Raw genomic sequence first — 23,755 nt, 5'->3', positions numbered from 1 at the left:
AGGCTCTGAAGCAACAACCAGGACAAGCACCATGGAGCAAAAACCTTCCTGTTTTCCCAGAAAACACCCTCAGCTCTGCCAGCCCTGCAGAAATTCCCTGCACATCCCATTCCCCCTGGATCTGCTGTGCCATCCATTTGGGAAAGACTTTACAGATTTAAGATCTTCAGTGAATTCCCCTCCTTCCTATGAGGAGGGAAAATTCCAGGCTAGAAATGTTCCAAATTTTCAAAAATCCCCAAATGATATCCCCATAAATCCCCAAATGATCTCTGTGTATTCTAATCCCAAACTCATCCAAACCCTCCACAAACCACCAAGGAAATGCCACAGAGCAGAGCACTGGTGCTTCCTGCCCATTAATCCTGAACCCACCCACATTCCAGCCCTTCTCCCACCCAATTCCCATTACAAATCAAGGTTTTGGGCACTGAGCTGTGGTGTTGTGACTCCAGGCCCGTTCCAAGAGCTGCTAATTGCTGACAAGCTCATTACAAGATGAAAGCAGCAGGAGTGGAATGCTGGAATGTTTTCCTGCCTGTCTGCGGAGGGAACAGCTGGCCACAAACCTCCAGCACTAATCCCATTAAACCACAGCAAAAAATCCCTCCAGCAACGGAAAAAAGCCCTTGTCACTCCCAGACTGAGTATTCCCTCCTCCAAATCCATCAGGGCTTGGTGGATTTTCAGACATTTCCCAGTTGTGCTCATGGGGAGATGAAGATTCAGGAGCTGAGCCCAGCAGGGAGGGAAAGGGAAGAACAGGAGGAAAAAGGGATGTGAGCAAGGTCACCTCGAGGTGGGAATGGGATTGACTGGTGCCAAGTGCTCCTTTGGAGCCCTGGGATCCCAGCAGAGCATTCCAGAGCCAGACACCAACCCAGCTGTGCCAAAAAACTCGGGAATTGGATGAAGGTTGGAGTTGAAAATCTTGGAGGTCTTTTCCAGCCTTTCTGATTCTGGGGTTTATTTCATTTTGTGGATTCTCCTGCTCAGTCCCTATTCTTTGTTCTGCTCTGTCCCAAAGTCCCTCTGCCATGGCCAGGGAGGGACAGGAAACCATCCAAGGAACCCTTCCAAACCCCAACCAAACCCCATCCAAGGAACCCTTCCAAACCCCATCCAACCCCATCCAAACCCCATCCAAGGAACCCTTCCAAACCCCATCCAAACTCCATCCAACCCCACCCAAACCTCATCCAAATCCCATCCAAACCCCATCCAAGCCCATCCCAGCCCAGCCTGGTCCACCCACACTTGGGAAAGGCCCCTGGAGCAGTTCTCCACCCTCTGTCCCTGCTGCCCCACAAGCCCTAAGCCTGACTTTGAGCCAGGCTTGAGCAGGTGGAACCCAAGTCCAGCTCCTCCATCCCAAGGTCCAACAGAAAATCCAGGCAGGGATAACAAAATCCCCAAACCATCAGCAAATCCCACCTGGGCAGGGCTGAGGAATTCGTGGGACTCTTCTCCTGCCCCACCCCAAGGGACTCACAGCCCTGAACTCCACAAAAACCTTCTCCTGAGCAATTCTGTTTCCCAGGTTCCTGATCCTCCCTGCAGGGCTGGCTCTGCCAGGATTTGTTCCTGCAGGGTTCCTGGGAGGCTGGAGCTGGCTTTGCTCAGCCCTGAGCCAGGTCCTGCAGCTCCAGCCCCTCCAAGCCTGCAGAGCAAGGACATCCAAGTCCTCCCTCCCTGGAGCTTTCCCCTGCTGCTGCCACTGCTGCAGCGCTGAGAAAAACCACCCCAAAGCACCAAATCTGCACCAATTCCTGCAGCAAGGACACCATGGGGAAATCCCAAACTACTGACTCCAAAAACCATCCCGTGGAACATCCCAGATTCTGCCAAAGCAGCAGCACAGCCTCATCCAGCAGCCCTGGAATCAGCAGCTTTTCCTCTCCCATGATTTCTCTGCTGCTTTTTCGATTTCAAATGTAAGCAAACACAAACGTGGCCTGGGTGTAACCCCAGTGGTTGGCCCCACGAGGGTTGGATCCCACCCCCTGCTCCCCTGGGATTCCCACAAGGAGACAAAAACCTGGAATCAGGATCTCCCATCCAGAGGGAATTGTCTTTCCCAGCCCAGAGACAGGAGGCTGGAAATCCAAGTGTCAGCAGCACTAACGAGCGCTGATGGCTCACAGCGACTTCTGAGGCAAACAGCCTGCCAGACATCAAGGATTTCCTCTGGATTTTCCCTGCTCCTGTTTAGTTGCTGGGAAACCACGGCTTTGAGGCATGGCAGCCCCTCCGACTGCCAGCCTTATTCCCTGAGCAGCCCAAGCTCCCGGGGTGAGCCCTGCCAGCAGGGAGGGGACAGAGGAGTCTGATCCTTCCGAGGGGAAAACGAGAGGTGAGGCTCTGACCACAGCACTGCTGCCCCTGTCAGCAGCGGGCTTTGAAATCCCAAAAATCCCCTGGATTGCCTGCGGACACAGGGAGGAGGCCCAGGGTCAGCACTGTCCCCTTCATCCCCACTGGAGCTCCCCTTTCCCAAGGCAGGGAGGGAACAGAGGCCAAAGGAGCAAAATCACTTCAAAAAGTGGAGAAAAAGCAAGACAAACCGTGGGATTTTCCATGGGAAGTGGCTCAGTTTGCTGTGCCTGGGATAACGAAGGATCAGAGGGGCTGGAGCCAGGTTGGGAGAGCTGGGATTGTTCACCTGGAGAGGAGAAGCTCCAGGAAGAGCTCAGAGCTCCTGCCAGAGCCTAAAGGAGCTCCAGGAGAGCTGGAGAGGGACTGGGGACAAGGGATGGAGGGACAGGACATGGGAATGGCTTCCCACTGCCAGAGAGCAGGGATGGGTGGGAGATTGGGAAGGAATTGTTCCCTGTGAGGGGTGGGCAGGCCCTGGCACAGGGTGCCCAGAGAAGCTGTGGTGCTCCTGGATCCTTGGTAGTGTCCAGGCAGCTCTTTAAATCCACCTAGCTTCCCTTCCCTACTAATTCCATTTCCCAACTCAGGGTCACAGAATCTCAGGATCTGAGGATAGAAAATCCCTCCAGGATCACAGAGTCCAACCTGTGCTCAATGCCCACCTTGTCCCCTGCCCAGAGCACTCAGTGCCACTTCCAGGAATTCCCTGGACACCTCCAGGGATGGGAACTCCAAAGCTCCCTGGCCAGCTCCTGCCAAGGCCTGAGCATCCTTTCCATGGAGAAATTCCTGCTTCTGTCCACCCTGAGCCTCCCCTGGCCCAGCCTGAGGCTGTTCCCTCTCCTCCTGTCCCTGTTCCCTGGAGCACAGCCTGACCCCCTGGCTGTCCCCTCCTGTCAGCAGCTGTGCAGAGCCACAAGGTCCCCCTGATCCCCTTTGCTCCAGGCTGAGCTCCTTTCCCAGCTCCCTCAGGAGTTCTCCAGCTCCTTCCCAGCTCTGTTCCTTTCCCTGGATTCATTCCAGCCCCTCCAGGTCCTTGTTTGCAGGAGCCCAAAGCGGAACCCAGGACTCGAGGTGGGGCCATCACCAGATTATCCAGGGATTTCATTCCCCCCACAGGCTCTGGGATCCCCTGGTGCTGGAAGTTTAAAGCCAGCCCTAAGGAGGTGTGAAAATCTCTGATCTTCTTTTAATCTAAATCCTTAATCCTTAAAACCATCAAGGAAAGCTTGGAAATTTCCTCTGGAGCAGTGCCCAGGCTGGAGGCAAAACAGATACACAGAAGAAAATCTTCAACCACCTTAAAGTGATTTTTTTTATCCAACTTCAGGCAATCCTCAGGATCTGGGGCTGCTGAAGCCCTCGCTGGAACATCCCCCTCTGCTGAGGCACAGAGAATTCCACAGGGAGTTCATTCTACAGGGAGCTGATCCCACACCAAGTCCCAGCCTGTGGAAAAGCCCCAAAAGCTGCCCTTGATGTCGAGGCATCTCCTTCCCCTCCCCACTTTGGATTATCCTCCCCAGGACATGGCAGATCCCAAATCCAGGAGTCATTCCAAATCAAACCTCAGAGCGTGGGGAAGGGGAGCTGTGGCAAGGAAAAAGGACCTGGAATTTCCCCTTATCACCAAGGAAGTGCTACTGAGGGTTTCACTTGAGGGATCAAATTGTGGGGAGAAGAAATTCCCTCCTGTGAAAGCTGAACACTGCTCCATGAGGGAAAGGCCTTTGGAAAAGGAGGAACATTTATGGAATTACAGAAACACGAAGGTTCCAAACCCCCTGCTCATCCCACAGCCAGAAATCCCAAAAATACAGGGAAACAGCAGGAGCTGAGATGGATCCTGTCCAGGCAGATGTCACAGGACACTGAGGAATCCAGGGAATCTCCCAGCCCAGCCAGGAGCTTGACTTCCACCTGCCCCAATGACTCCCCAACCAAGGGCCTTGGATCCATTGGAATTATTGTAACACAATGGATTTGGCACAAAAACCAACAGCAGATTAATGAGCATTGGCAGGAAATGATGGGAAGTGTTAATTGTTTGGGAAAATCGAAGGGAAGGGAAGGGAAGGGAAGGGAAGGGAAGGGAAGGGAAGGGAAGGGAAGGGAAGGGAAGGGAAGGGAAGGGAAGGGAAGGGAAGGGGAAAAGGGGGAGGAAAAGGGGGAAGAAAAGAGGAGGAAGGGGGAAGGAAAGGGGAAAGAAAGTGGAAATAAAGTGGAAATAAAGGGGAAAAAAGGGGAAAGGGAAAAAAGGGGGAAAGGGGAAGGGGAAAGGGAAAAGGAAAAAGGATGTTTTCAGGTGGAAGGAACCTTCAGTAACCCTGGAATCCAAAGCAGCACACCCAGAGCTGGGAGCAGCTGGGAACTCCCAAGCACAAGGCAAACCCAGCCAAGGCAGCAGCATCCATCAGCCTCATCCCTGTCCTCATTCCTTTTCCAGCAGCCACAGGGAAACCTCGGCCCTGCACGGTCAGGAAAACAGGATCCCAGGGCCGGGAACATCCCTCTGGAAATTGGATTGGAATGTTTAGGGAGAGAGCAGAGAGCAAAAGGCACAGCCCTGCCCCAGCTCCTGCAGCCACAGCTCCCCGGCGCCACAAAGGTGAGAGTTCCGTGTTCCCAAATCCCGCTGGGAGGGCAGAGGGCAGCAGGGCTGGAGGATTGTAGATTCCAACCACATCGGGAGAGAGGAAAACCTGGAGGGAGGGATGGGCTGAGCGGAATGAAAGCTTTGTTCAAGGCAGGGATAAAGGAAAGGGGGAAAGTTTGTGAGGAGAAAAGGAAAATGGACTTTCCAGAGGAAAATAGGGAGCATGGCAGGATCCCTGGCTGGATCCTCCATGGAATATGGTGGTGAGTGTTGATAAAGCTGGGAGCAGGATCCACCTGGAGCCCTGGGTGCCATAAATCATCCAGGAGCTGCAGGAGGCTCCAGAGGGGATGGATCTGGCTGCAGGCAGCACCAGGAACACAGGGATCCATGGCTGTGATATCCCAAAGGGTTTAGGATGGGCTGGGAACAACGCTGGGATTGTGGGAACAACACTGGGATTGTGGAATAACACTGGGATTGGGGAACAACACTGGGATTGGGGAACAACACTGGGATTGGGGAACAACATGGGAATCTACCACCTTCAGTCAGGATTGCCAGGATTGCTCCCCAAGGAATGACTCGGGCAGGGTGGTGCCTTCTGCTCCAGCACTCCCTGAAGGAAGAAATTCCAGAATTCAGCCGAGTGTGGAGAGCAGGAGATGCTGATGGAGCCAGGAATGAGCTGGAAAGCTGAGCTGGAATGCTGGGAGCTGCTGTTCAGCACAGGGAGATGATCCCAACCTCCCAGGAAGGAAACAGAATCCATTGCTATTTCAGAGTATTTGTTACGAGGTTCTATCCACGGTGGGAATGTTACAGCACACACTGGTGGATTCCAGGGAGTCTCTCGGGCTGCTTCCCCACTGCACAGTCCATTTCCATGACTTTGGAGGCATTTGGGAATTGCTACAAAACTTGTCAAAGCAAGAAGGTCTGAGAAAAAAGGAATTTTCCCCTGGAGGGTGGGGAGGCCCTGGAATCAGTTATTCCATGGATGTCCCTGGATCCCTGGCAGTGTCCAGGGCAGGCCCTGGATGGGATTTCACATCCTTTAAGGTCCTTTCCAACCCAAACCATTCCCTGATCCCACTGCAAACCCCCCCAATCCCTCCGAGCTGTGCCAGGTTTGTCTGGAGCTGAAGGAACAGAATTCCATGGAAAAGCTGCTGATCCTTCTGTCCCTGCCCTTCCCCCCGAGTGCTGGGAGCACTGAGCCATGAATTCCAAGGAAAAAATTGGATTATTCCTGTCCAGAACATGTGCTGGGAGCCCAGCAGGATCTCCCTGCCCACGAGGAGCCACCTGGGATCATTCCATAAATTCATTAAAAAACCAGGTGCGAATTCCCCCCCCCAGTTTTGCCTTGGTCCCAACTGCTAAAGGGTTTATAAAGGGAAAAAGGAAAAAATCCCAAACCACAAAGGTCTGAAGCCTTTTCCAATAATTTTATCCAACTATCCCCCCACCCTGGAGCCAGGAATTCCTGCCTGGGAATCAGTTAATTGGATTATAATACAACAATCCTCTTGATTTAATAAAGCAGAGGAAAATCGGGATGGCTGCAGTGTGGTCCTAATATTGGGAACAGCTCCAGTTCCTAATTCATGTTCTACTTTATTATTGAAAAAATTTCAAGCTCCGGGGGTTTGGGGAGGAAGGTTGCCTGGAATTTGTTTCATTCCAGGAGGAAATTATAAAATTGAGGAGAGGAGTGGCACAATCCATGAAAACATGACAAATTCCTGCTCCCACTGCCTGAAATTGCAGGGGAAAGGGAAAAAAAAGAATTCCCAGAAGTGCTGGAGAGGGAAGTGAATCAGCTGTGTTATCCCAGAGGTTTGGAATAATGGGATTTTCTGGTTTCAGGGGAGGGAAGTGCAGAGCCCTCATTCCAAATCAGATCAGGATGGAGAGGTGACTTTTCCCAAAGAAAAAGAAATCAGGGAAGGGTGGAAGTGCTGGAAAGGGCCAGGAAGGGAACATGGAGCAGAAATGCAGGGGAAATAGGAATTCCAACACCAAGCAGCCCTGCTGGAAGCCTTGAGCACACCTGGGAAGGCTCTGGAGGAGAATTCCCACCTTTGGAGCAGAGGGTGCATTTGGAAAGCCTAGGATTTAGGCAGGAATTTCCCAACCAGTTCCTGGTTCACAGGAATCCCTGCAACTGGACAGAAGGGATCCCAGCATTCCACGGGAATTCCACCATCCCAAGGGCCATCTCTGCAGTCCAAGGGGCCATCCCACCATCCCAAGGGCCATCCCACCATCCCAAGGGCCATCCCACCATCCCTGCACCCAGGCCAGCTCCAGCCTGGCCTCCTGCATGGACAAGGAATGGCAAATCAGCCCTTGCAAAAGGTCTGGAAAAGCAGCAGCTCCCCAGGCAGGCTGAGCCATTTCCAGGGATAAATGATCCAGAGGAATTCCCTGCAGCAGCCTGTCCTTCCCCAGGATGGAGAGCTGCTGCTCCAGAGTATAATCCAGCAGTTTTCTTCCATCCCAGCCCATGGAAAACCCACAGTCAGGATGGGAAAAGCAAACCCAAAAGGACAAAGCTCATCCCAGCTCCAATTTCTCCCATCCCACTGGGAAAAGTGACCAATTCTGGATCCAGCCTGGAATGCTGCAAAGCCCTCATGGCACCATCAGTGCTCCCAGTGGGAAGAAATTCCAGAGGCCCTGGGAATTCAGGATAAATGACAGGATGGGAAAAACATGGCCAAAAGGAAAAAAGCTCATCTCAGCTCCAATTTCTCCCATCCCACTGGGAAAAGCAGCCGTTCCTGGAGCCAGTCTGGATTGCTTCTGGCACCATCAGTGCTCCCAGTGGGAATGAGCTCCAGGGATTCCAGGAGAAATGGAATCACCTGACCTGGAGCAGAGGCAAGGGCAAGCCCAGCAGCCTCAGGCTCCCAAGGGAGCAAGCCCAAGGGCACTGGGAGCCCAAATTCCACAGATTCCCACCCTGCATCCCTGGATTTCCTCCCCCTCCCCCCAGCAGTGTCCTGTGGCACCTCCATCCCAAGGATTCCCATTCTTTGAGCACTGCTGGGAGATCCTGGAGCAGTTTGCAAACATTCATTCAGCCCTGGCAGGGAGTGATGTCCTCAATTCCATGAATTCTGCTCAGGGTGGGGAGTAATTATTGGGAATCTATTCCATATCTAAACAAACAAACCCACGGTGATGATTGCACCTTTAGCACCTGGAATTCCCTTTCCTGATGGATGGAAGAAATGGAAAAGGGAAAACCAACATGCAGGGAAAAAACCACAGGAAAGTCCTGATAAAAATCCCTCCTCTTCCTGCAGTTGGATGCTCCTCTCCCAAACACCCCACTTCTTCTCTCCCAAAAACCACTCATCCCTCAATTCCCAAACACTCCCGTCCCTCCTCTCCCCAAAAAAATCATCCCCATTCCTCAATTCCCTAATACCCTCATTCCTCCTCTCCCCAAGACCACTCATCCCTCAAGTCCCAAAAAAGCCACCCATCCCTCAATTCCCCAACACCTCCACTCCTTCTCTCCCAAAAACTCCCATCCCTCCTCTCCACAAAAATTCCTGGACAAGGAAAGGGGTTTGGTCTGTGCTCCAATCCAGGACAAAACTGGGAGAAGCTCCTGGGGAAAGTGGCCAAACTCACCAGAATCCTTTCCCCATGAACAGATTTTTTCCTGTCCTGCCAGAAATCAAAGTTCCCATATCCAGAGTGCAGGGTCAGGGATTCATGGATCCTTTTAGATCCCTTCCAGCTCGGGATGATCTGTGAGCCCAGGGGAGTTTTCCCCTCAAAAATTTGCCCAGATGTTGGTAAAACCACCAGGGGTGCAGAATTCCAACAGCTGCCTGCAGCTGGATCTGCAGTTGGATCCAGGGGCAGTGGGATGCAAAGGAGCCCAGCCCAGCCCAGCCCAGCCCAGTTCTTCCCAAATTCCATGGGATTTGCACTCCTGGCTCCCTGCACAGCCACACATCCCCAGCACATCTGTTCAGCTCCAGGCCAGGTTCTCCTCCTGCTGCTGTGACATTCCCAGCCAAATCTGGAGGGAATGGAGCTTCCTAGGAAGTCACTCAGTCTTCCAAGGATATGGATCCTTCCAGAGGAGGCCATGGAGCTGATCCAAGGGCTGGAGCTCCTCTGGAGCCTGGCTGGGAGAGCTGGGATTGTTCACCTGGAGAGGAGAAGCTCCAGGGAGAGCTCAGAGCTCCTGCCAGAGCCTAAAGGAGCTCCAGGAGAGCTGGAGAGGGACTGGGGACAAGGGATGGAGGGACAGGACATGGGAATGGCTTCCCACTGCCAGAGGGCAGGGAGAGATGGGAGGTTGGGAAGGAATTGTTTCCTGGGAGGATGGGGAGGGACTGCGATGGAATTCCCAGAGAAGCTGTGGCTGCCCCTGGATCCCTGGCAGTGTCCAAGGCCAGGCTGGACAGGGCTTGGAGCAGCCTGGGACAGTGGGAGGTGTCCCTGCCATGGCAGGGGTGGCACTGGGTGGAATCACCCAAGCCCTGCTGTTGCCCAGCTTTTCCTGCTCCATGGATTCCTCTGGGATCCCTGCAGCTCTCCAGAGCTCAGCAGCTCCAGCAGGAAAGGGCAGCACTGGAATCTCTGCTCTTTATCCTCCTCCTCCCACAGCTCCTGCTCCTCTCCTGCCCAGTTCAGATTCACCAGTACAGTGCCAAACTCATCCCTGCTTTTATTCCCCAGCCTGAGTGAACTCCAGATCCCCTCAAGAGCCAACTCTGCAGGAGAACAGGAATCTCCACCCTCAGAGCAGGGCCCAGCTGACCCCAAATTCCCAGGAAATGACCCCAAACCCCCAGGAAATTACCCCAAACCCTTCAGCCCTTTCACAGCGAGCAGCACTTGGGACAGCACAGTCCAGCCCTGATTTCTCCTCAAATTCTGCCCCCAGGAGTCCCAAATCAGCAGGATTCCCTCAGGATGCTGCAGGCAGCTGGGATAACACTGCCTTGGCCCTGCAGTGATCCCAGGCTGGATCCACCTGGCTTCATGGAGGTCCCTAAAATGGCACTGGGACAATTTGGGAGCACATTTGAAGCTCCAACCCCACATCGGCACCATTACACACCACCCCCGTCCCTTCCCAAAGCAACACCACCCCCGAGGCTGAGTTTGGTTTGGAAGTGGAGCTAAAAATAAGGAATTCAAATAAAAATAGGAGAGAATAAAGGTGGAAAAGGGAATTGGGTAAAACAGTTTGTGGTTGAGGGAGGAAAATCCCCAAATAAACAATCCCACATCCTGAAATTCCAGAGCCATTAATTGTGGTGGTGGTAATGAAGGTGCTTCCAGCTATTCTGAGCTTCACTTTTCCCAGCTGGTGGCACAGAATTCCTGTCCTCCCTCACACCAAAGCCAGGCCTGAAATATCCCATTAATTTAGTGGGATATGGCTGGACATGGGGGATTCTCTGCTGAGCAAACAGCACAATTCCAGCCCCCACCTGAGGGATACTGCAGGAATATTCCTCCGATTTTCAGGCAAATATTCAGGAATATTTTTATAAAGCAGCACTGAGGTCTCTGTGCAGCTGCCACCCCATAATGTCCCTGCTCTGCGGATAAATAAAATGGTTTAACAAAAAATAACTGAGCAAATCAAACCATGAGCAAGGATTGACTGCAGAGCCTTTGAAGCATCCCAGAAATCCAAGGATTTCCCCAAGGATGGGGACCAAACCCTGCCACCCCCCAGCACAGCCCCTGTGTCCCCTCAGCTCCCCAGGCAGAGCCACCAGTGACAACTTTATTTGGGGAGTCACTAAATCAGGAACTCATTAACCCCAAAGCCCACTCCATTAACAGCCCCCAAGATGTTGGATCCATTAATGAATTTCTCAGGATGAAAAATCATAGCAAGGAGGAAATCAATGAGCACCAGACAGGACAACCAAGATAAATATTCCAGAGCCAGAGAGCTCAGAGGGATAAATCAACCCCAAATCCAAGGAATACAGAGCAGAGCACCATCCACTTCATCCTGAGCCTCCCAGACGGGGCCATTCCACGGAAAGCAGATCCTTAATCACTGAACTGCCCAGTTCTGGCAGTTGGATTTGGAATTCGGGAGAAGTTTGGAAGGACAGGAGCTGCTGGATGGTTCCTTCCCTAGGGATCAGAGCATGAACAGTGGGGGTGTTTGGGAAGGCTGCATTTACCCAGCTCTGAGCACCGAGGGATGCTTTGGCCTCTGGATCCCTGGAGTGTCCCAGGCCAGGCTGGACGGGGCTGGGAGCAGCCTGGGATGGTGGCAGATGTGCCTGCCATGGAACTGGGCTTTAAGGTCCCTCCTAACCCCAACCACTCCAGGATTCCTGGATAACCATCCCAGCAGCCCAGCTTTGGGTTCAGCCTAAAATGAGTAAAACCCCACAATGGCAGGGCAGGTGACTCCATCTGATCCATTCACAAATCCCATCCCTCTGGGAAACATGGACAGGGAAACACCTCCTGAAACAGGCAAGGAAATAAATCCAAATGGGATGTAAATGGGATAAATCCAACTGGATCATCACAGCCCCACATCCCTGAGCTCCCCAGATCAGCGCAATCCCATATTTCCATCTGCTAAGGGATAAAAGCAACACTTCCCACAAATGTTGGGATTGCTGGGTTTGTTCTCCAGTGCCCTTTTCCTTATCCTTGTCACCCACAAAACCCAACTCCCTGGAGCTGAGAGGAGAGGGAATGTTCTATGGGAAATGGGCTGAAAGGAGAGGGAATGTTCTGTGGGAAATAGGCTGAAAGGAGTCACAGGAGAGCAGCTCCTCCTTCCCAGCTCCTCTGCTCTGCTCCATGTCTCAGCCAGGACCTGTTTGCTCCAAACTAGCTCCGCTTTGGGCTTCTGGGGTTTTTTTGGGAAAACCTCACCTGCCCCCAGTCTTTTGGCACAGGAAATGCTCCTGGAGCACCTGAGCAGATCTCAAACCTGCAAAATTCCCTTTACACCCCCACTGATTCCATTTGCATTCCATCTTTCCACACATCCTGCCTCACATCCACGTCCAGCTCAAACCACGCGACTTTCCTGCCTCTCTTTGGGGTTTTCTCTACCAAATCAGGAGGAGAAGCAGAAGCTTCAAGCACCCCAAACCTGGGGCTGCCCAGGGCTCACCCCACAGCAAACCCCAGTCCTGGGTGTGGCACCTCCATCCCAAAGATCCTCCAGGAGCTCTCTGCACCCTCCAGACCCCCGGGAAGTTGTTCCCAGCACCTCCCCAAGGAACTCCTCTTTTTCCCAGGGATTCTCAGGTAGAAAAGCTCCTCAGCCTCCACTCAAGGACAACGCAGAGGTCACTCCCTTTTTCCTCCAGCCAGACGGGAGGAGGACGTGCTGTGACACAGGGAGGTGGCACCAACCCCCTCACCCGCTCCGGGCACAGCCTGGGCAGGGAAAGCAGATCCAGCTGTTCCTGGCACAGAGATTCCCCTCTCCCTCCAGCCTGGGGCCACAGAACCTTTGGCGTGGGAAGGATATTTCCCCTGTTTCCTCAGCAGAGCAATTCCCTCAGCGCTGTGAGCTGCCAGGGAGAATCTTAGGGATCACACTCCCCAATTCCCTCCCTCCCAGCCTCGGGAAGCAGCTTCTGGGACCTTCCCAGGATGGCTGGAGCAGATCCCACTCCTCAGCCCACCTTACCAGCAGCTGCAGGGCCGGGAATGCCCAATTCCATCCCAATTCCATCCCCCAGAGGAACTCGTGCTGCACTCCCTGAGCAGCCAGAGCAATGCTCCAGGATTTCTTTTTCCCGGGACAATGGGAATCTCTGCCGGCTTTGCCGCACCTTGGAGGAAGCAGGAGCTCAGTAAAAGCTGCAGTCAGCCCCTTCTGGCACCTGGCAGACACCAGCACATCCTAACCTGGCATCTGGGAGAGGAAGGCAGCTTTTGCCCACCACCCACTGCCTGTTCCCACTGTAATTCCTGGATTTTCTCATGCCATGGCACCAGTTTGTCCTGCTGGAAAGGGCCTGTCTCGATATCCCATTTTATTTATGATTTTCCCTCCAACTGAGGCACTCCTGCTCCTGTTTGCAGCAGCAGCTGCTGCCTGCCCAGCCTGGGCAGCTCCCTCCATCCCGCAGGGAGTCCCTCCCTCCTCCCCTTCACCATTTAGCAGCTGATGTGACAAGTCCAGAGGGACAATTCCGTCTGATTTCCAGGCTGCATCCCAGGCAGAGCCGGGAATTCAGCTCCTCTCCGGCGCACACAGCTCACACACAGTCTGTTCTCTCCCCACAGCCCCAGCCTCACTCTTTGCAGGATGTTCAACCACAGCCACCCCTCCTGGAGCTCTGCAGGGAGCAGAGGAGCAGAATATTCCAGCAGCACCAACATCCAGCTGCTCCCAGGGAAGCACCGACGGCTCTTTCACGTGGATCTGCTCCAGCTCTCACTCAGTCTGCTCTCACACATCCCAGCTCCCAGCAGTCCCACCGGGATTTTCCCAAGCGGGGATCTCACTCCCAGTGGTTTGCCCTGAGTTTTGGGGTTGATCCCAAACCCCGCTGGTTCAGCAAGGCTCAGTCACCTTCTGGATCAGCTCGGATCAGCAAAGCTCCGCATCCCAAAGCGCCCCAGGCTGCCAACCCGCCCAGCTCCAAAGGAGCAGCTCCAGGGACTCCCGGGAATGCGCAGGGAGCCAAAGGAGCTCGGGCAGCACAGCCGGCGGGATGGGCAGGGCTCGGTCAGACCCGCGCTGCAGCCACAGCGCACCTGGGGAGCCCGGCTTGGACACGGGAAAATCCAGGTGCGACCACGCTGGGAGGAACAGGGACCGTGGGACACAGGCGGCGGGGATGGTGCAACATTAATTGAATTATTTTGAATCCAAACGCGAGGCAGCACAGACGCCAGAGTCACCCTTGGACCAGAGAGCCTCACTTCGGGCCGGCAGAGAACCAGGCGGGAGGGGAAACGCTCCGTGGGCAACGAGCCGCGGGGAGCTCTGGAGGCGTTTCTAGGGCGGGGGGACCTGTCGGGCCATGCGGGACCCTCCGGGACCTGCCGGACTCACTGGGACCCTCCGGAACCAGCCGGACCCTCCAGAACCGCGGCGACCCCGCAGCGCTCCGGGCACCGTGGGAAAACGTGCAGCGAGAGGCGGCGGGGCCCGGAAGGGACACGCACCGAGGGTCTCCGGACCGACAGGAGCCGGGGGTCCCTTGAACCCACACGAACCGGGAACACGGACCACAACCGACACGAACCAGGAGTCCCTTGGACCGACATCAGCCGGGGCTGCCCGGACCGACACGGACCGACACGGACCGACACGGACCGACACCGACCGACACGGACCGGGACCAACACGAGCTGGGGGTTCTTCGGACCGAGAGCAGCCGGGCACGCGGACCAGAACCGACACGAACCGACACGAACGGACACGAACCGAGGGTCCCCGGCCAGGAGGCGAGAGCAGCCGCGGCTCCCGGTGCGCACTCACCGCGGAGAAGTTGTGCGGGCCGCAGAGCTCTCCGCGGTACTTGCAGGACAGCAGCATGTCTTCCAGCTGGTGGCCCAGGCGGTCCATGAAGTCGGCGCTGATGCCCTCGTAGTGGCGGGGCGGCAGAAAGAGGCGGAAATCGGCCAGTTTGGCGAACCAGCGCAGCCGCGCCTCGTCGGCGCGCAGCAGCTCGGTGAGCAGCGGCCGCGCCGTGCGGTTGGGCAGCAGCAGCCCCAGCCAGTGACCCGCGTAGTACAGGTCGCCCTTGGAGAGGCGCGGGAAGCGCAGAGGGTTGTTGTTGCACAGCGTGACGGCGGGGAAGGGCAGCTGGCGGCTCCACTCGGTGCGCACGCGGGTGTGCGAGGGGAAGGCGAGCCAGTGCAGCAGGCGGTCGGAGGACCAGGCCAGCAGCAGCCCCAGCGCCGTGCAGAAGGCGAGCACCCAGAGCGCCCGGCGCGCCGGCGCCGCCCGCGCCGAGCACATGAGGCGCAGCCCGTGCAGCCGAGTGCGCAGCGCCGGCGCCCGGCGCCCCCGCGCCATGGGCGCTCCCCTCCTCCTCCTCCTCCCGCCGCCGCTCCCGCCGCTCGTCCTGCTGCGGGCCGGGCTCAGGGCGAGCAGCGCCGCGCCATCCCCGGGCCCCCCGCCGGCTGCGGCCCCGAGCGGCGGGGGCAGCGCCCGCGGGCGGCCCGCGGCCCCGAGCTGCGCGGCGGGCGGCAGTTCCGGCAGCGCGGCATGCCGGGCCCGGGGCCACCGGGGCCACCGGCGCCGCCCGCACCGCCTGCCCCTGCCCCTGTCCCTGTCCCTGCCCCTGTCCCTGCCCGGCCGCGCCGCTCACATCCCGCGGTACCGCGCCCCGCCCGACTCCGACCCCGGCCCCGAACGAGCCCTGCCGCGGCCCCCCGGGCTCCGAGCCCCCGGGACCCCCGGCGGGGAGAGCGCTGCGGGACCCCCGCGCTACCCCCGGCCCGCCACTGCCCGCGCCGCGCCGCGCCCGCCCCGCGCTGCCATCGCCGGGCGCGCCCCGGCCGCGGGCAGAGAGCGGCAGCAGCAGCAGCAGCAGCAGCAGGAGGAGGAGGAGGAGGAGGAGGAAGATGAGGAGGAGGAGGAAGAGCGGGACGAAGCTTCCCGAGGTGCCAGTCCCGGCCGCTCGCCGCTCGGGAGGCGGAGGGAGCGATGCTCAGCGATGCTCAGCGCCGATCGCGCCGCTGCTTCCCCGGAGTAGCCCCCTCCTCCTCTCCTCCTCCTCCTCCTCCTCCTCCACCTCCTCCGCCCCCCCGTTATCCCCCGGCTGCCGCCGGCCTCGGCCCCCCCGCTGCCTCCTCCCTCCTCCGGCAGGAGTTTGTTTTTCTGCTTTTCAGCAGCCCCGGGGGAGAACATAATATCAAGCGAAGCCTGGGGAAGCACAGCGATGCTCGGCGAGCTCCGTGCGGCCGCTGCTTTCTGGGGAGGGGGTGATGCCTTGGAGGGGGTTTGGAGCTTTCCGCGCTCCGTGCCGGAGCTGCTCCCCGCTCCCATGGAACCAGTGCGAAAGGCAGAAAGGCGTTCATGGAAACATCGCCGCCGCCCCTCGCTGCCCCTCTGCCCCCAACACCGAGCTGCGGAGCCCTTGGCTCTCAGGGGCTCCTCCTGCCCCGTGTCGGACACCACAAAAATCCCCTTTCCCCCAGCACCTCGCGCGATGGGAATAACTCGGGATGTGGATTGGCATCTCCTCGGGATTGCTGAGCTCGGCTCTCTGGAAGCGACTGCCGTTACCTTCCTTTTGCTTTCAAACAGTACCGAGAAACATTCCTCTAATTGTGCCCAATTAAGCTGTAAGTGCCGGTAACTGCTCCGAATCCCCTCTGATATTTTTTTTCCCTCGGAATTAATTTTTCCAGTGCATTTGGAGCCGTATATTTTTACCCAATAGATGGAGTCGTTACAGCCTGGTTCTCCCCAGCCTCTCTCGGAGAGTTGCTTTTTTATTGTGGCGAAGCTGCGAACGTGCAGCAACCCCCGGCTTGGGGAGAGCCAGCCCGAAATCCCACTGCTGGCCCTGGGAATGTGGGGGAAATGGGATCGAGGGGCTCAGCTGATGCCCCGCAGGGCTGGGGGCGGCGGCAGCACAAACACTGAGTGGGCTCAGCTCGGTGCCCTCAGATAACTCGGCTGGTTTCTCCAGAGCTCGTGTCTGCTCCAGAGCATTTTCCCATTTTCTAGCATTGCTCATAAGCAGCAAATCCTTCCCAACGCCCCCAGCCACGGCCGTGACCTTTCCCAAACCGAGTGGGAGAGGGCCAGCGGTTCCTGTGTCCATTCCAGCGGGATCCTGGCAGCTCCAGGCAGCCTCTCCTCCTGCTTTCCCAGCTCCTCTTTCCCTGCTGCCTGTTGAAAGCAGTGGGAGTTTTTCCCCTTGGCTCCCTCTCAGGATAATCAAGATCCCGAGTGCTTCCCCACCAGGCAGCCTGGGGCTGTTTAATCCAGGATTTATTGCCACAAGCCCAAGGAAATAAAAGGCACCTGACCATGAACATCCTCCCGAATTCCCTCCCCTCCAAGCACATCCCTGCCCTGCGGCACAACCAGGCCGTGCCAGGATCCCTGGCAGTGCCCGGCTGGAAAAGCACAGCCCTGCCCTGGACTGGGGCCACTTCCATGTTTTCAGCTCTTCCCCTTCTCCAAAAGGTTTTCCACTCGTTTTTTTTTGGGCAGAGGCAACCTGGCAAAAGGGCATTGGGAAGGAAAGAGCAGCAGGTTTGCATGGGAAGCTGAGTTCTCCTTAAATCCACCTCAAGTGATCCACTCAAATCTTCCTAATTTTATTAGAGGGAAGTAACGTTCCTTAATTAACTGGAAATGACTGATGGTGAAGAGGAGTGGGATGGCCAAGGCCAACTGGAGCTGGAATCCAAAAGGTTTCCCATGAAAACATTCCAAAGACCAAACCAAACCTGACCATGAAATTCCAAGGTATCACCTGGTGGGAAATCTGCCCCAACTGTAGAAATCATCTCCATGTTTGAAGTTCTTTGGGAAAGCAGCTCATTCCTGGCACTGCAGCAGAGCTCTTGTTCATTCCTTGTGCAGCCAGAGCAGCTCAAAAGCTGATTTGACTTAATTAAGTCCAATAAGAAATAACAGAGCTGATCAATAAATATTGCTAATTAACCAACAAGGCATTTGAAAATTGTCCCCTGGGCTGGGTGAGTTTCCTCCTTCTGGTGGAGAATGGATTTTGGATTCCATATTTGGGCATACTTGACAACTTCAGTGAATTATTGTGGGGGAATTCTACCATTTCCACCCCAAAACATCCCCCGTGTGCCCCTGAAAGGTGACAGGAGGACAAATGTTGGGAAGTTTTTCCAACCAAAAGCTTTGCCTTCTTTTGAAACTTCATTTTCACCTCAAACATCGACATGGGTGAAGACAAAAAGGATTAAAGGAGAGCTTTCAACCCCCTGGAAAGGAAATCCAAAACCTTTGTTCTGCTGGGCCCTTTTGTCGTCATTATTTCATTTGTCCTGGAAAGGAGCCAAAGGAGGGAGACTTCAATCCCAAATTCCTCTCTCCAGACTCCCAGGGGGACTGGAACCTTTCCTAGCCACACTCCCCACCTGTGTCCATTGGAGCATCCTGGGGGATTGATGGGATTTATTCCATTGCTCTCCTGAGCTATTCCTGCTGGGGGAATGGGCAGCTGATTTATCCTTTTTGGGGCTCCTGGGATTGGCCCAGGCCAGGGAGCAGCCCTGGGACATCTCTGCTTGGTGGAGCTTTTGGGGACAGAAAGCAGGAGGAGGAATTACAGGGATGAGATCCAATGGGGCAGGATGGGCTTTGGATACTGGGAAGGAATTGTTCCCCGGGAGGGTGGGAGGGGCTGGGATGGAATTCCCAGAGAAGCTGTGGCTGCCCCTGGATCCCTGGCAGTGTCCAAGGCCAGGCTGGACAGAGCTTGGAGCAGCCTGGGACAGTGGGAGGTGTCCCTGCCATGGCAGGGGGTGGCACTGGGTGGGGTTTAAGGTCCTTCCAACCCAAACCATTCCAGGATTCCACGATCAACATTCCAGCATTGTGTTTGGTGCTGCCAGAGCCCCTGGAAAACAAAGGTGTGGAATTTTAGCTCTCAGGAGCTCATGCCAAGGAGAACAAGTGTCCCTCATTCCCAGCAGGAGGCTCAGGTCCCCTTTGGCTGGGAAAGAGATCCTTTTTCCAGCATGGAAACCTCTCCTGGGGCAGGGGCAGAGCCTGGCACAGCTGGGCACAGCTGGAGGTGCCCATCCTGCAGAGCCTGCCTGGGCTGGGCCTGGGGACCCCAGGAGCCCCTGGGGACAGGGGTGACCCCACAGCCCAGGGGGTCAGGGCAAAGTGAGCCCAAAATGTGTTCTGAGCCCCCAAACCTTCCAGGAGAATTCCCTGCTCTGCCCAAGCCCTGCAGAACCAATTCCTGCTGGAGCCACCACGGAACACTCGGACGTTGGGGTTTCCATGGAAGCCACTGCTCAGCCCTAATTCCAGCCCTGCTGCCTCACATCCCACAGGATGTGCCAACCCCACCCCGAGTGACCCCAGGGCTTTGGGGAACCCCAACAAACATCCAAAGGGAGTTGTTTTCCTCGGTTTTGTTTTATTTGCCATGGCAATAAAATCAGTAAATGCTGGGAAATTCTCCCAAGGAACTGAGGATTCTAGGAGCAGAACCCTCCCTGAACTTCCAGCTGCTAAAGGGAATTCTTTGGGGCTGCAGTGGTTTGGGGCTGTTTGTTTTGAATGCAGGGAGGTGAAATATTCCATCCATACCAAACTATTGGGAGCACATAAATAATTCCAGGCTTTCTGGATCTGCTGCTTCACCCCAGCAGCACCAGAGGAATAAAAACATTTGGATTTCACAGCCCTGCTCCACAAAAAAATAGGGAAACTTTGGATATCTCATTTCCAAGGCCTTGTGTGTATTTAAAGGAAAAAAACTTGGGAGAGATCAAACAAATGCCTAAGTGAGCAAAGAGCTGCTGCTCCTTTGGGAATTACACTGGGAATCACAGCGTGGGGAAAGCAAAGAAAGTGGGATTTTCCAGGATTGCTGCTGCTGATTAATTGGGAAGATTTTGGGAGGAGTCAGATGCTGGCTGGGCTGGGGACCCTGCAGGTGGGGAATCCCCATCCCTGCACATCCCAGAGGATTTCATCCTCCTTCCTTCCGGTTTTTGGACTTGGCTGATCCAGGGGTTTGGCATCATTTGGCAATCAGCTGTGGATTTAAGGTGCTGTCCTGTGCCACACGTGGCAGGGCTGTCACATGGCCTTTAATTAGCAGGGTCTGCTTTAGTTGGCATTTCCTGCCAGAGCCATTATTCCCGGCCTTCCTTAAAGGAATAAAATGCTAATCCATAAATAAATGTGTTTATGGAGATATGGATTTAAATATCTCCTTTTTTCCTTCTGCAGGTAGGGAAGAGGAAGGATTTGGATCTATTTTAAACTCTCTGCTGGCATCCTCCCAATTATCTCCTTTTTTTTTTCCTCCTGTTTTCCATTTCCCTGCCGAAGAAAAGAGGGGAGGAAGTGAAACAAATGCAAACACCCCTGGATTTGGGAAGGACAGATTTCAGCAGGAATTCTTCAGAGCAAATTAAACAGCAAAGTTCTTGTGGCCTCTCCAAATCCAATTCCTTTGTTATCATCAGGATTTGGGCATCCTGGAGCTGCTAGTTCCCTGGAATTGGGCACAGCCAGCTCCTGCTCCAAGGCTCTCCGTGGATTTGGTGCAGTCTCCCCTCCGTCCCTGGGTGGCCCCAAGGCTCTGTCCTGGGGCTCTAAAAAAGTCCTGGAATGGTTTGGGTTGGAAGGGAACTTAAATCCCATCCAGTGCCACCCCTGCCATGGCAGGGACACCTCCCACTGTCCCAGGCTGCTCCAGGCCCTGTCTAGACTGGCCTTGGACACTTCAGGGATCCAGGGGCAGCCACAGCTTCTCTGGGAATTCCATCCCAGCCCTCACCACCCTCCCAGCCAGGAATTCCTAATTCCCAATCTCCCATCTCTCCCTGCCTTCTGGCACTGGGAAGCCATTCCCATGTCCTGTCCCTCCATCCTGTGGGACAATGAGGGGACACAGCCAGGTGAGGTGGCCTCTCCCCAGTCCTTGAGCATTTTGGGGCACTTCTCCCCATCCCCTGACCCTGCTGGAGCTCTCCTGGATCCATCCAGCCCAAGTGGAAGCACAGCCAGGAGAAAAGGAAAGGAAGAGCTTTAAAAGGAGCCTTGGATGGCTGCAGGGAAGGAAATCCATGGGACACATCCAGAGGCTGGGAAATGATTCCATCTCCAGGAAGACAAAGAAGATTTGGATATCCTCTGTTTATTCTCTCCCAGACAAATGGATGATGATTCCAATTTTTTTTTTCCTTGAACCTCTGAACTTCAGAGCCTTGGGGCTTCTCTGTTCCTGTTTCTTTTCCTTTTTTACCCAGTTCCTGAAGGGCTGGAGTTTGCTAGGAGCTCCTGGCTAGGTTTGGCTCCCGTGTGTCCCTGGGGGGCTGCAGGGATGCTGCTCCTGCTTCCCTTGGGAGTTCAGCCTCACTCCAGAGCTTCTCCAGAGCTTCTCCAGAGCTTCTCCAGAGCTTCTCCTGCTCCAAAGGCTTTCCTGCTCCAGGGCTTTTCCTGCTCCAAAGCTTCTCCTGCTCCATGTGTGGCACCACTGGAGATTTCCTGCCTTAATTAAAAAGGGATCCTAGGAAGGAAAAACCTCCAGAGCTCATTTTGCTGTTCAAACCTGGGTCCTCCAGGCTTTGGGTGTGGGCTGCAGATGGGAGCTGATCCATGTGGGATTGGGCATCACCTCCACCTTTATATGGGAATTACACATCCCCTACAGCTTCATCTGGGATTAAACTCCACCTACAGCTTTATATGGGATTAGGCATCACCTGCAGCTTTATATGGAAATTACACATCCCCTACAGCTTCATTTGGGATTTAAGTACCTCCTACGCCTTTATATGGGATTAGACATCACCTACAGCTTCATTTGGGATTTAAATACCTCCTACACCTTCATATGGAAGTAGGCATCACCTATAGCTTTATATGGCATTAGACATCACCTACAGTTTTATATGGGATTAAGCATTACCTTCTTATGGAATTAAGCATCACATACATCTTTATATGAAATTAGGAATCACCTACAGCTTTATATGGGATTAAGCATCACCTGCAGCCTCATTTGGGATTAGACAGGACCTTGATATGGATTAGGCACCTCCTCCAGCTTCATTTGGGATTGGGCATCACCTCTGCACCTGGCAGTGGGATGTGACAGTGGGAAATGTGGGAAGGAGTTCCCAGCCTCCCTGTCTCGGGGGGATAATCCTGGCTAGCCCACAGGAATAAACCTGGAGTGGGCTGGAGGCTCCTCTGCACCTCCCCTGATCCCAACCCTCACATTCCCAAGAGCACAGCACCTGGAAAAGAGGAGCCTGAAGATTCCCGGGGGACAGAGCCCAGCACAGGAGCCTGTGGGTCACCCTGGGACACCTGGGAGGCTCCTGCTGAATATTCCATGTTCTGTGCCTGGAGAGACAATTCCCTGCTAATTCCACCTTTCTTGAATCCTTTTCCCTCCCGTTAAATTCCCTGGACCTGGCAGATCCAGAGGGAAACTGCTCTGTGTTTGGATGCTGGAGAGGAGGAAAATTCTCTCTCTCTCAGGGAGTTTGGTTTCCAAACCCAGTTCAAGGAGCAATTCCTGAAGTTAACATTTATTCCTTGTCTTTCCAAGGAATTTGAAGGCTCTCCTGGCAGCCAGGTGGGAAAAAGGGGAAAAGCCCTTTCTTCTCAGACCTGGTGCTCTTTCAAATCCAAGAGGCTGCCACACCCCTGGGTTTTGCCACATCCCTGCTTTTTATGGCAGCAGGAGGGAAGTGGGGAAATGAGGTTTCAAATCCTGCAGGATAAAAGGGAACACTCAGCTCCACATCAGCCTCTGATCCCACAGCACCTGGATCACGCTTGGAAATTCCTTTATTCCCTGAATCTGCTGCAAAGCAAAGATGGAACCCCCTGGGCCAGTCTGGAGTCTCCCCATGGAGGTTTGGGCTGACATTTTAAGGGTTGAACAGCCCCAGAGTGGTCCTGGATCAGCCCCTGGGGCTGCCACTGAAACTTCCCCATTCCCCAATCCATTTGTTCCTGGGATTTGTGGCACAAGGGATGGCGGGAAAATTTGCTGCTGCAAAAATTCCCATTTAGGGGTTGGAAAAATTGACTCCATGTGGGGAATCAGGGAGTCCTGGAATGGTTTGGGTTGGGAGGGACCTTAAATCCCATCCTGTTCCAACCCCAGGGACACTTCCCACTGTCCCAGGCTGCCCCAAGCCTTGTCCAGCCTGGCCTTGGACACTGCCAGGGCTGGAGGAGCAGGGGGTGGGGATGATCCCGGAGTGGCAGCAGGAAGGTCACCTGGAGCTGGGGGTTTTGGGGACACAAGAGAGCCCCAAAGGGTTGGGAAGGTCCTTGTGTCCCATCCCATCCCAGCTCATCCCTGCTCCCGCTCCGGAGGATCCAGCCAAGGGCACCTTGGAGGAAATCAATAAATGCAATTATTGTAAAAAATCTCTGGAGCACCTGAAGGATGGGGCTGGAAGCACAAACAGCTCTGACCTGTCCCTGCACCCTGGGAAGGCTTGGGAGACTCCCAGACTTTGCAGAAATCCGGGAGAATTCAGTGCTCCTTCCCGAGGGAAGCAGCCCCTTCCTGCTCACGGCAAAACCTCCCCCTCTCCATCAAAAAAAGCTTCAATTCCTGTCAAAAATCCCTTCAAAGGATCCAATCTGACAGCCCAAAGCTGCTCCAGCTCCTTGCAGATTCTGTGGGAATGCTGCCAGCGATTCCAGCCATTCCAGCATGGGTTCATTCAGGCAACTCCCAGCGTGCAAATCCCAGATGGCTGCGAACTCCTCTGACACCAGCGGCTACTGCAGGAGAATTTGGGAATTTTTACCTCCTTCCTGTGGATTTCCAGGAGTAGAGGCCACAGGGTGGGTGCTCAAGGTCTGTCCCACTGCTATCCCAGTTTTCCTTGGCACAGAGAGTATCCACAGGGATGCAGGGCAGAGGGATTGGCTGGAAGGAGAGGCAGGTAAGTGGCACCTGAGGACCTGCCAAGCTGAAAGGATCCTGAGAGTTTTCCTTTGGCAGCCTAATGGTGACAGCAGTTGTGTGGGAAGATTAATGGGGAAAAGGTTGGATAAAATAGAAGCTCCATCCCGAAGTTTTTCAGCTGCTTTTTGCAGTTATATAATTGTCAATGACATTGATT

General features: G+C 54.9%; 1 protein-coding gene across 4 annotated transcripts in view; it reads right to left on the bottom strand.

The window, feature by feature from the left end:
* Nucleotides 1-23,755, bottom strand: part of LOC146426384 (acid-sensing ion channel 2) — a 377,298-nt gene that overhangs the window by 50,285 nt on the left and 303,258 nt on the right. The window contains exon 1 of one of the 4 annotated variants that reach the window (XM_085083352.1): nt 14,448-15,173. The exons of the other annotated variants lie outside the window; for them this stretch is intronic. Coding sequence (XP_084939478.1) covers nt 14,448-14,987 — 540 coding nt within the window. The 5' untranslated portion in view covers nt 14,988-15,173. Of the gene's footprint in view, nt 1-14,447; nt 15,174-23,755 lie in introns of those variants that run through there. 4 annotated transcript variants of the gene reach the window in all.

Source organism: Lichenostomus cassidix, chromosome 27, assembly GCF_008360975.1.
Source record: "Lichenostomus cassidix isolate B80296 chromosome 27, HeHo_3.0, whole genome shotgun sequence".
NCBI classification, from domain to species: domain Eukaryota; kingdom Metazoa; phylum Chordata; class Aves; order Passeriformes; family Meliphagidae; genus Lichenostomus; species Lichenostomus cassidix.
The sequence above is the reverse complement of the archived record's forward strand: the minus strand, read 5'-3'. Positions and strand labels throughout refer to the sequence as shown.